The sequence below is a fragment of the Lactuca sativa genome, chromosome 7 (assembly GCF_002870075.4).
Source record: "Lactuca sativa cultivar Salinas chromosome 7, Lsat_Salinas_v11, whole genome shotgun sequence".
In the NCBI taxonomy this organism is placed as follows: domain Eukaryota; kingdom Viridiplantae; phylum Streptophyta; class Magnoliopsida; order Asterales; family Asteraceae; genus Lactuca; species Lactuca sativa.
The window spans coordinates 96,653,706-96,667,134 of NC_056629.2; the positions used below are offsets into that span (position 1 = coordinate 96,653,706).

Here is a 13,429-nt window from a genome sequence, read left to right on the forward strand (position 1 = left end):
GATATTTGCAACTCTTTGCATTATTGTTATCAACAATTGATGTCAATTCCGATGTACCATTCTTGTTAAGACCCTTTTTAACAAAAAACTTGATTAGGAGTCTTCTGAACTTTTGTAAAAATAGTTGCTTTTATCGTCAAATTTTGAAATCCTTTATTCACAACATGGTTTTCAAATTCAACGGAATCTTCAAGAATCAAATTTCATTTTGGTCTGCAAAATCAGAAGTATTCTCATTAGAATGATTTTCTTACGATTTCAACTTTTGTCATAACAAGTTATATTTCTCATTTGAATTTTGTTTGACTTGTTGTTTGTCCTCTTCAGTTAGAATATTATTCATCATCAATTTATTTCCTTTTGATTTAATGAATTCCTCAACTTTTTCAAGACCAATTCTATACGAACCATGCAAAGATTCATCAGATTATATCACAGATTCACAATTATAATAATCAGCATCAATTTCATCTTCTTTAAATTCAAGGAATGGAAGAATCATTTATGCAGTTTATCATCGGTTTCACAGTTAAGATAGAGTTGAGTAATATTATTGTAAAAATGTTTTGCTATTAAACAAAAAAGATTTCGTTGCTTAGTCATTAGCATATCGTCTTTCTTAAAATAATAATATCATCTTAATGTCTAGTGATTTCTATTCTATGGGATTCCATTTTCATCCTTCTCTCTTTGCTTTTGAAAGTTTCCCTACAAAAACTATGAAAGAGATCAGAATTCTTAATACGAGATTGCTTAAGGCATTCACTAAAATTAGAAGTTGTATTACGCAATTCAGTCAGTTCGGAATCAAAACAATTAACATGAATATTAAGAGATTTAATAATAGAGTGTACCTTATTGATTAGTTTCTCACATTCTCCTGCATGCTCTCTGACACTTTTTGCTGAGAAACAGACTTCCAATTTTGCACCCTCATCAGTGAAATATTTCTGGTTGTCGGAATCTATGCTTCCGACCATCAGATACTTTCCACCAACAAAACTCTTATCTTCTTTCACAACAAATCCTTTTCCATGACTCGACCTCCAAACTTCATTATCTTTAGAATCAGTCACACTTCAACTCTTACATCATTATCATCTTCTTCAATTATCAGTGCCTTTCCAATACTTTTGGATTTTCGTAACTCTTCTATTTTCTTATTGTAGTAATCTTTATTTTCCTTCTTCTCTTGCATCTTTCTCAACATACACTCTTTAGGAAAATGATTTTTGTCATGACAATAGTTGCATTTGTAACCAAAGTCACCAAGCAACTTCTTCTCAACTTTTTCTTCTTCTTTCTGAAACTTCTTATAACCTTCACCTCTTTGTTTTTCTGAAATAGAGTTCTGCTTTGTAAAGGTTCCATCACCATTGTTTCCTTTGTTAAACTTGTTTCCTTTGAATTTTGAGTAGTTTTTCTTGAAAAACTTTTTGGGATTGCTGACCGTGAGTGCTTTGACTTCGCTTGTGAATTCCTCATCTGAACTGTCAAAATCAGAATCTTCTTGAGTTATTTTGGATGATTTTCCTTTTGATCCTTCAGATTTAGCAATAAAAGCTAATGGACATGCATTTGGAACACTGTTGGCTTCTTTCAAAACTTCCTTCTCAAGAGATTTGAGAATCCCAACCAGTTTGGCAAGTGAATAGTCCTTGAAATGTTCATAAGCTTTGACAGTTGAAATACTGTGTTTCCACTCAGACCTCAACCCATTTAGAAAAGCGACCTTCTGTTCAATTACTTTCCTTTCTAACCTGTGCTTCATCATTCTACTATGCAAATGGTTAAAACGAGTAAGATTTTGTTCAATAGATTCATCTGATTTTTGTTCAAACGAACCAAATTCAAATAAAAGAGTGGTTTGAGTCGAATGAAGTAATTTATCATCACTAGAGTATAATTCTTTCAATCTAGTCCAAATTAGATGAGCAATATCACAAGAACTTACCTAACGGAAGGTATCTAGAGGAAGATCAAACCTTAGAATTTTGAATTCTTTTAGGTTGCATAACAACAATTCTTTTTCTTCATAAACAATGACTTTTTCTTCTACTAGTTCATCAAATCTCTTTTGAGTTTTAACAACTTCTTGATTTTTTTTGCAACTTTGTAAGATCCTACATCAATTGCATGTCGGATGTTTGAGCCATAAGTTTCAATGCCAAGAACATAGTCTTCAAAATGAAGTTCCTAGACTTCATAGTCTTTTGGAAAGAGAATTAAAATTCTATTTGTGGAACTAGTAGCACCATTAAGGTTGAATGAAATCGAGTGAGAATATTCTTTACACATTTTCAAACAAAATTTTAATAGAAACACATTAGAATCAGATCTGTAAGCTAAAAACAAGTTCCAAACCAAAAACCGAACGATTTGAACTTAGTATTTTTTTTATCAAAATGCAATTAACGATTGAAAAATGCGGAATCGATGGAAAAAACTCAAAGTAAAAAAAACGAAGAAATTATAATGATTTTGGATCTCAAAATTGCTTATAAAACCTCCTGCTCTAATACCACTTGATATAATTTGTAGGAACGATAGATTCTAGAATGAAAATGTCATATGAAGATGTAAATGATTTAGATGAACACAACAAGGTAAATAAGATTTGTTTGCATTAGAGATATGAGAGAACAATTATTTACAATACAGTGCAGAACTATTTTATGTCAAAAACTCTTTACCTCTCTGGTAACTAATTCTCCTACATATAGGCATCAAAGAAGCACTAGAAAGGAATCCTAAGTCGACAGTTCAGAATTGCAAACCTAAGATTTAATACAAATTCTGAAATCGGAATTACAACAACCCATTCTAGAATCTAAGAAAAAACACTAAACATTACAAACGCATACAACTTAGACACAATCTAATTCCGAACCCTAAAAAACAATGAAGAAAAAACAAAAATAAAAAGAAGCACAGATGAAAACAACACAAGGATTTAACCCAAACAAAGAACAGTTGAGCGAAAAACTTACAGTGATTCCACAACAAAACTCTGCAAAGAAGCTAAGTAGATTCGTTAGATCGAGGTAGATTTAACACTGAACACACACAAGGCATTAAAATGATTGGAACCACCTCCGGTTATAGAACACATTTGCACGATTTTAGCGTTGACTAAATAACTTAGTGTCGGCCATTAGGTAACGTCAGTTAACCTAAACGTTTACAACTAAACTCTCATTTAGAACTAAACATTGTTTTGATAAACTACTGATACTGCCAAGAACAACGATCAATGATCCTTCTATTAACAAGAGAAAGAAGATCTAAAGAACCAAAAATGACTTAGGAAACCATAGACCTAAACCCCAAAACCCTAGATTTTGACGCGTAGCAATAAACTCAAAAACAAGGCGAACCTTGCACTGATACTATAAACAAATCTAGATCATGTACAACATCAACAATTCTCTTGTATTGAAATAAGAATAAGATGGTTTTCATCAACTTACAACACAAAAAACGCACTAAAATCATGCTCAAACAATTAATACAAAATATCCTCACTACAAACACTCAATCTATCCTACTCCCACCCTAATCTACAAGAACACAAAGAATTACAAACTCAAGAAGAAACTGAAACCCTAATTGGAGAAACCCTAATCGACACAGAGAACACGAGGTGAGTGTGTGATTATATAGTGTGTTATGAGTCTTCACACACGCACACACGAACATTATATACAACGGATCAAGAATCGGATCAAATATAACCCAAACCTAAGCGGATAAGATATACGTGTCCTTAGAAGTTACAAAGAAAGTGAGCCGCAATCCAACAATCTCAGATCTTGACAAGAACTACGCTCCTGCAACCGTTCTTCACAAATACACATTTGATAATTGACAAAATACACCTCAAACAAACAAAACAAATATAAAGATTAAATGATACAACCATAAAACAATGAGAAGTTTGAAACAAGTTGACATTCATTCTATCGACAATGTTGTTGCTCTAAGGATTCTCGTGTACCTTAATTGCACAAAGTTTGATAGTCTTTATTTTTCATCTGCATCATTTCTAGTCTAATAGGGTTACTCATATGCATTAGGATGATGGTACGACTGACAAACGATCTATTATATGGGTATTGTTTCTTTTTGGTGACTCTCTCATTTCATTGTGAAATAAGAAATAGCCCTTAAATTTCAATCCATCACTGAGGACGAATATCAAGCGCCTGCTGACAACACAAGAGTTAGTTTGGTTACGAAGGCTCCTTGCGGGCATGGGGGTTTCTCTCTTCCCATGTTACTCTCGAGCGACAACCACCACGCTATACATATTGTGCATAACAACATTTTTCATGAGCGTACAAAACACATCGAGATCAATTGTAACTTTGTCTATCAACATGTGGTTGGCAAGTCTCTCATGCCTATCTCAGTCACGGATCAACCTATAGTTATTTTCATGAAGGCTCACATTTTCAGTTTTTTTTTTTTTTTGGTAATCAAAATCAAGTCAGATGATTCCCCCACTTGAGTTTGAAGAGGATGGGGTGTTGGTGCACATTTTTCAAAATTTCCCATACTTTAGGGTTGTATTCGTATTTTTGTCTAGTAAGTTATCTCTTAGAAGTTATGTTACAGATTATATGTTTAACATATGGATCAAACGGATAAAGATGATCCGTCCACAGACATCACCCTTTTTCCGTAATTTAAAATTTTCCTAACTAAATTAGACATTTATATATAAAAAACTATATTAGAGCTAATATAACTTTTTTAACGACATATCCACTATCTTTCAAAAGAGATTGTACCCCAACAATTAAATAAGATTTAAAGGTAACATAAATTCCAAAAAGCAAAACCAAGAAGTCCAATAACACAATACACATAAACCAACAAAGAACCGATCTTTCTTTACTTCTTTTCCTTTTTGACTGTCGAATCCTTTTCTTTTCATCACATGGTTTTCCACTTTCATACTATATTTAGGATTTAGGGTTTAAGATTTAACACATTTGATTTTCTCAAATTTTTGTTGGAATATAATAGTTTTATCCGATTTAAACAAATTATTAAATACAAAAATTAATAAGACATTTTTAGTGATTCGTAATTATAACATCCCATTTTGATTTCTTGCTACCACACCATTATAATTTGAAATTAATAACCAATTATAATAATATCTTCAAATAGAAAATCATTTTCACCACCATAGTCCTTTAGATTATTTTTTTCAAATATGTAATATCCTAATAAATAAATAAAAAGGTGCAAATACAACACTATAATTAGGTATATTTTCAAACTAACCTTAATAAGCAAAAAAGAATTAAACTTTCAACGAAGTAACAGAAAATAAAAATGAAAATAGAACACTATAATACAAAATAATTAAAATACATCTCTATTTCATGCATTTTGCCCCTTTTTTTTATATATGCAACAAAACCATACCAATCACTCAAACATAAACCATAATTCCAAATTGTACCCAAAAAGGACATTTATATTACATATCAATAATAGCTAATTTCAAAGTCTATTATTTCTTTCAGCAGCAACTGTAAGCAGCCTACAAACACCTTGAGTCAAGATATCATATTCCCTTTCATTCTTACATTCAAATTCAACCACCCCACGAGTCACCGTCTTCAGCCCAAAGTAGCGGCGGTCATGGCCGCCTTCCACCAGGTGCCGCCCAGGCCATGGCGGCATATCTTTCAAAACCTCCAACACAACATCTGTGAAAAAGTAACAAAAGAATATGAGAGTTTGTGACTTTAATCTTTAATGCTTTCACAAATCCCCAAAAGACCCACCAAACCACTAGCGTTTAGGGTGGGGTTGGGGTGGCGGTGGGGTTACCAAACTTACTCTTCTTCTTTTTTGTAATGGTCCCAGCAACATGTCTGCTCTTCATCTTCAGAATCACCTGATCCATATGCACAAAAATAGACACTTTGTAAGTGTTTCATGTTTTACCTTTTTCAGTCTTAATAATTTTGATGTTGTCCGTATAGCAACCAATGTTAAAATTACCATATTGTCCCCGATTTAACATACTTTCATCAATAATAATAATAATAATGAGGGGTAAGAACGTCTTTTGAGTGAATAAAAAATTATAAACAAAATTTATGATTTTTATCCCGGCCAATTTCAGTCCCATACCACACCTGATTGTCATGTCATGTCATGTCACTAGGACTAGGGCTATTTTTTATTATAAGGATGTCTGACAAGAGATCGAGAGCGAGTCCCTGTCCCACCTTTTTCCAATGGAACAAAATTTATTTATGATCGAGAGCGAGTCAAATTTTGTTCCACTGGAAAAAGGTGGGACAGGGACTCGCTCTCGATCTCTTGTTTGTACAGACATCCTTATAATAAAAAATAGCCTTGGAAAACGTGTTTAGTAACATTTAAGAGACCTAACATATAAAAACTAACCTGGTCCATTTTGTTGACATAAACCGAGACGATTTTCCAATGAAGATCGCCTGCAATAATTCAAAACAAAAATTAATGTTAAAACATTAAGTACGCATTGATTAAAAAATGTTGAAAGATTGGGTTGATTAAAAATGAACCTTTACGGGTGCGTTTTAGGAGCTCACAACCTCTTGCAAGTAGTTCTCGGCTACATATCCCGAGGAAATTCTCTTCGGGTACAAAATCGTCGCTAAAAGTACTGCCATTTGAACTGCTTCCCGTACCAATACTATGAACCGACCCTTTGTCCCCTCGGGGCACGGCCGGGATATTACGTGCATCCTTTACTGCCCGTGCTTTTAATGTTGCCGCACCACGAAGTGCTATAATGTAAAAATTTACAAATAGTTACCATGAGGGGTAATTCCGTCACAAAGCTTCAATTTGGTTGCTAATGCAAGAATAAGGTCATGTGTTTTTTTTTAAAAGGGTAATTTGTATTTTACGTCCGTATGGTTTGTTGGTGTTTATAGATATGGTCCGATAGTTTGAATTTTAATGTTTTTGGTCCCTTAAAGGATTTATGTCATGGTTTTAGACCATGAAGTGGACACCATCTAAAATTTAACATCAAACTTAGGCATGTGTGTTGTTACATGAGGGTATGAATGTCTTTTTCCTGTTCATGTTCCACATGACAGACTTTCAAATGGACAAAAAATGTAATGTTCTCTAATAATAATATTGCTAATATGATATCATAATAGAAGAGAGATAATAGGAAAAAGACATTTTTACACTCATCCACTTCAGGGATTATAATCATGACAAAATTACGTTTCATGGCAAAATGGTTAAAAATGAATTTTGTGGTCCATCTCCATAAAAAACAGCAAACCTAATGGAAGCAAAATGTAATTCACCCTTTTTTTTCTATTCAGAGATTTTATTCATTTATTTATTTTATTTTTTTGAAAAATGACAACATCTAACAAGAATCTCAACTTACCGGTAGCAGCTGCAGCAGTTAACGTCATGATATCACCAGGTGACCGGACGTTAACCGCTGAGCTAACAACGGAGGCCAAATGGTCACGCTCAGCACCCATGGCCTCCGCCGCTTCCACACACTGTGCCGCCACTAGGGTGGCGGCGGATGCTACCGCCAAGTCAGTTTTCACCATCTCGTCATCCTTTCTATGGCCAGATGAGGCGGCAGTGGCGGCGGCAATTGCTGCAACAACAGCGGCCACTCCAGCAACCGAAACCGTTGCATGTAACTGTGCATTATGAGCTCTAGTCTCCTCTTTCTTTTTCTCTCTTCTATCCTTGAACCACCTCCCCACCGTTTTCCCTCCACCACCACCGGTGGTTGCAACACTGGCGGCTCCACCTCTATACTGATTGTTCACCGGATTCTTCAATCGACAGTACTGCTACAAAAAAACACCATTAGCAATCCCCAATTAAGCCAATAAAATTTTGCACTTTTTTCAGCTTCTTGTAACCATATCAATATATTCATCTTGTTACACAACAATTTTTTCTCCATACACAATAATATATGTTTTATAGAGTTGTACAATACAATATTTTAAAACACAAATTGTGGAGAAAAAATTGTTGTGTACAAATAAGATTCCTTAGTGTTATTATTGTTACTATTACTACTTTAACAACTATTATTGTCAATTAGTGGATTGATATTGTTACTATAAGTGTTACTAAAATTACTATACATTTTACAGCAAACATAGCCTGTTATGTATGCTGAAAGTGGGTCAAGAAAATACGTTGTACTTGTTCTATTTTTAGCTTGTGGACCATATTATGTTGTATAATTATACAATATTAATGCCAATGCATAATTGTAGATTCGTACCTACCTTCTGCTTCTACATTAATGTACCCATTTTTTAAGGGAACTATCGAAGTTGGTCCCTTTGCCCATTAAGAGCCATTACGTAGGATCAAATCAACCATGAAACTTAACAATCAACATTATTAATGTAATTACCATAATACCCTAATCAACCAAAAAACTTAAACATCAATACTATTAAAAACTAATGTAATTACCATATTACCCTTGAGTCATATCATAGAACATTAGAAATATCTATACGATTCTGATTAATAACTTGCTTTCTTGTAAGATATCGAGGTAACAGTTTCTATTTTAGGCCCTGTTTACTTTTTTTTTTTTGAATTAAGTCTTGTCTAGATAAAATCTTTTTTATACATCAAGTAAAGAAAAAAAACCGGTGTGTAAAAGTCTAAACCGTAGTAATTAATTATCATGGGAAATCGAAAAAGAAAGTGCTGTAATGTTTGTGGTAGGGACAGAATACATATTTACGATCACTTTTGAATATTTTGAATAAGATCATGAAACACAAGAAACAAGAAAATCATATCCTTATCAAAATCAAATCGAAGTTATGAACATCATTAGGTTTAAATTCCTAAAACTAAACTTGGAAGCTTTTTGTTTTGAATTCTTATTTTGGCGTGTAGTGATTATTATACTATAAAATTTATAGCCTGTAGAAAAAGCTGCAACATAGTTCTCTACTGGGTGTTGTGTTTTTTAAAAGAACAACAGGTATCAAATCACCGATAACCATGTCAGGCTCCCTGCCGGAAAATTAGTTATCCAATGATCATCAACACAGTCAACCGGCGGCAGATAATAGCTCCAAACAGAGAGAGAGAGAGAGAGAGAGAGAGAGAGAGAGAGAGAACCTTGATGTCGTCCATTTCAGAAGGGGAAACAGGAGGACTGTCAGTAAGGGAGCCATTGAGAGGGCCACTACTGTGCGAGAGTCTGCCGGAGGTCCGGGGAGATACCTCCTGCTGTTGAATCACCGGTTTCAGCTCAAAACATTCATCAAAAACTATAATAAATTTTTGAAAATTAAACTTACAGATTGTGCCAATATACGTTCCATGATGAGTTGTGAGGTTTCAGACGACGCAAACGCAAAAGGGTTAGCCACAATATCCTCGAAATCGGCAGCGGTGATTTCATCAGAAGGAGCTCCGGTGGTGTGCGGAGGAGCAAGAGCTTTGGAAACTTGTAAGGCGGAGATGCTCCAAGAGCGAGAGAGGAACTCCATAGGCTCATTTGGGGTCTCCGGTGGCCGGAAAATAGCGTGGCCTAAAGAGTCCATTGGTTGGGATTGGGAAGAGTGAAAGAGTGTGTGGGGAGGGGAGGGGTACAAAAGAATGAAGTAATGATGAAGAAATAAGGGATGCGACGGTGGTTTTCTGTAAAAGCTTCGTGTCTTCACACGTACGACGGTGCTTTTTGTAGTGTGTGAGTAAGAAGAGTATGATGAGAATGGCTTCACCACGCGTGTTAGTGTTAGCCAGAAACCTTGGTTTCCATTAAATGCTTGCTGCACTTCCTTTTTTATTAGCCTTTTCACAATTTGGTTCACTGTTTTACACACACTTCAATAGTGTATCGGTATCTGTAAGATTATTTACAAACAAACTAAACACTGTTAAAACGATTGATTTGTTTTGTCCTAAAAGTTTACATTTTCCTGGATTGCAGAAAAATATATATTCTACTTTTTATTATTGATATAGAGAGATATTGTCATTTTATCAATAATACATTAAAAAAACAAAAATCATTTATGACTCATAAATTTTGTAAATGGTGTGTGACTTTCTAAGTTACCGGAGTTATAACGTTCTTCAAAGTGTAACAATTTTATACGGACAAAAATACAAAAATTGTGGTATATTTTTTTGAGGTTTTAGTCCAAACTATAGATTTTTTTGGATTCATTGTCTTTTTAGGCTAGTTTCATTGTAAAACTGCTCCCCGATAAATTTGAAAAGACGATTTTGCCCTTTTAATTTGTTTTTTTCCATTTACTTAATTATTTTTTTTCTTTTATATAAATATATATATATATATATATATATATATATATATATATATATATATATATATATATGAAAAAAAAACTCACTTCCCCACCCCTTCTTCTTCTTCTTCTTTACCTGCTCCACCATTCTCAAACATTCTCTCTGTTTCTTCCTTACCTGCACAACCATTCTCCAACTCGTGATTTACAAACCCGTCTTCAACACACAAGAAAAAAAAATCGAGACCTTCGTCCCTCAATTCAACTGATGAAATGGATTAAGGGGAAACGACCATCTACACGGAATGAGGGGATGGATGGCTTACCAGCGACGGCAACAGTTGCGGACGGCGGTGGCCGGAGGCTGTCGGCGGCAGCAGCAACGAATGGCAGCGATTTGTGGTGGTGTGCATCAGGGGGCTGCTCTAATGGTCTTCTATCGCTTCACTTCTATTTTAATTGGATTGAGACACGAGTGGGGAAGGAGGGGGAACTTGGTGGTGGTTGGAATCAATAGTGGTGGTGGTTGTGGATGGTTTTCTCGTCGGTGAAGGTGGTGGATGGTGGTTTCCGGCCTTCCTTGCAACAGAAATGGTGGCAGTGGTTGATTATCTAAACAGGAGAGGAGGTTAGGGTTGTTGGTTGCCAAATGGTGGCCAACGGTAGTGATTCACGACAGTTACCAGTGGTTCTATGACGGAGCATTAGTGTAACGGTGGTGGTGTTTCAACATCAAGAGGCTTGGACTGTGAATTGGTGTAGATGAAGTGACCCTTTTTTTATCAGTCGTATCCTACCATCTGTTTAGGAAGAAAGAAAAATCTTCCTATACTAGATAGAGGGGGAGAGAGAGAGAGAGAGAGAGAGAGAGAGAGAGAGAGAGTGTGTGTGTGTGTGTGTGTGTGAGTGAGTGAGTGAGTGAGAGAGAGAAAGAGAGTGTGTGTGGTCCCCTTCTTGATTTGATTTAACATTTATATTTAAATAAAAGAAAAAATAATTAAGTAAATAGAAAAAACCAATTAAAAGGGAAAAGTCGTTTTTTCAAGTTTATTGGAGACCAGTTTTACAATGAAATTAGCTCAAAAGGACCACGAATCCAAAAATCCGTGGTTTGGACCAAAACCCCAAAAAATACATATCACAGGGACCATTTTTGCAATTTTGTCTTTTATATATATTAAAATAAATCATAGAATTATAGAATTACATCAAATATATCAAGTTTTTTAAAATGCTATATTATAATTTAATATAAAAAAGTTAACAAAAAATTCAATTGTTTTAGGCTCGATCATAAAAAAAAAACAAAAATAAAAAAACTTGCGCCTTGAAATAAAAATTGTGTCATAACACGATAAGAGGGGCCTTAACATGTTATTTAGGCATCACGCTTAACAAACTCTCCTTTAACGTTTTCGTAAAGGCTACATTACGTCTCACGTCATGGTACGACTTGACGTATGTCTTGGCGCACGCCATAACGTACCTTTTAGAACCATGTTGCTAATAGCCTAGTAGTCATATGTAGCATTACAAGTGTATAATAATTTTTATTTGTTATATCATATAAGGAAACTACATACTAAACTTTTTCATATAAATGAAACTTTTAATAAAAATAACTATTTTTTATGAAATTTGCAAAATAACTACATTGTTCGCAATGGATAATTTTGGAGTAGTAAAGTCTATTCCAAAGTAGCCAGTGGTTGGCAAGATATGACATATGGACTCTAAAAAGTGTATTCTAGAATGCAGGAACGTTCCACACATAAGCAGAGCTACATAGGAGCCCAAGGTATCCTGGGTCACCCCTCAAATTTCGTCCAATAATATATACTTTTTTTTGAATTCTTTTTTTAGTTACGGTGTTACCCCTTAAAAAATTATGGGCTACCCTAAAATAATTGGACTACTCCTAACTTATAAATTCAAACAAAAAATAACCCAAATGTATGTTAATAGTCCAAAAATTTATGCTCATATTTAATCTCAAATTAATTAAATAAAAATGTAACACCTGATTCCCGATACACATTTAATTTAAGCATTTATGTATTTCCTCTGGGACTCGACGAGTTGGTGGCCCAACTCGTCGAGTAGGGTCGCAATCCGCAGGCATTTTAATTGTCCAACTCGATGAGTCGGGAGACTGACTCGTCGAGTAGGTGTTGTTTGAGGGAAACCCTAAATCTGAGGGTTTCTCTAAATCTGAGGGTTTGCACCCTATTTAAACGTCTTATTGCAGCCTCCATTGTCCCTTATGCTCCCAAAACACCTCTTATCGAAACCCTAGCTGCTTTGAGTGGTCTCAGGCCATTTTGGTGCTTTTGGGTGGTTGTGAAGCTTAGAAGGAAGTGTTGGATTAATGTCTAAGTCCATAACTATATTTGGTATGTACTTGACCCGACCCGGCATGGTCCATTTGGGTTGCACTTCACCGGCACAATTTATATGGATAGTCTTTTGAGAATAGTATACTTATGATTAATATTAATATATTATAAGTCCTAATGTATTAATGGAATCATATTATTTAATTAGTATTGATCAAGAATTAATTTAGAATTAATTAAGTGATCAAAATGAACTAATTAAATATGGACTCTTATATATATGGAATGGGCCAAGTTCATTTAGGTTGGGCTAAGCTATCATGGATAGTCCATGGAGCTTTTAACCCATGGATCATATGTAAATGAAAGGTCATGGGTATTAGGGTTTACATGGATGTAACCCTAATCCTCCATAATATATAAAGGGGTCCTTGGCTAACAAAATTGGCACTAGTGTATGGAAATAAGAGTGGGCCGATTTTAGTATGCATACATTTTCTCTCAAGTTCTTCCAAGGTGTTTTGGTGATTTTGTGATTCCACTTGAGGCTTCCACACTATTGGGGCTAAGCTCTTAAAGCTTGAAGATATCAAGCTACATCAAAAGGTATGTCATCTAACTAGAACTTTGTAGTATATGTGCTTCATAATATGCTAGTTAGGATGAAACCTTGGAATATTTCATATTTACATGTGTAATAGAGAAAACATAGATCCAAGGTTTATAGGGTTGCATGTACACCATAGGAGTGTTAAAATGCTCAAAAACCATCAGTGGTATCAGAGTCTAGGC

At 34.7% G+C, this 13,429-nt stretch overlaps 1 protein-coding gene across 4 annotated transcripts; it reads right to left on the reverse strand.

Moving 5' to 3' along the window:
• Positions 1 to 5,341: 5,341 nt before the first annotated feature.
• LOC111898458 (VAN3-binding protein) lies at positions 5,342 to 9,873 on the reverse strand. Of its 4 annotated transcripts, none has more exons than XM_052765213.1 (7): positions 9,345 to 9,873; positions 9,163 to 9,270; positions 7,427 to 7,853; positions 6,576 to 6,800; positions 6,436 to 6,485; positions 5,860 to 5,917; positions 5,342 to 5,726 (listed from the first exon to the last, which is right to left on the reverse strand). In XM_052765213.1, exons 1-7 carry the CDS (start codon positions 9,588 to 9,590, stop codon positions 5,518 to 5,520), a joined length of 1,323 nt encoding a protein of 440 aa, XP_052621173.1. In that variant the 5' UTR covers positions 9,591 to 9,873; the 3' UTR covers positions 5,342 to 5,517. The 4 variants fall into 4 exon arrangements, with proteins under 4 accessions (XP_052621173.1, XP_052621175.1, XP_052621172.1 ...); XM_052765215.1 differs by having other exon boundaries at positions 7,427 to 7,850; positions 9,345 to 9,870; XM_052765212.1 differs by having other exon boundaries at positions 9,163 to 9,273; positions 9,345 to 9,869.
• Between the last annotated feature and the right edge of the window lie 3,556 nt (positions 9,874 to 13,429).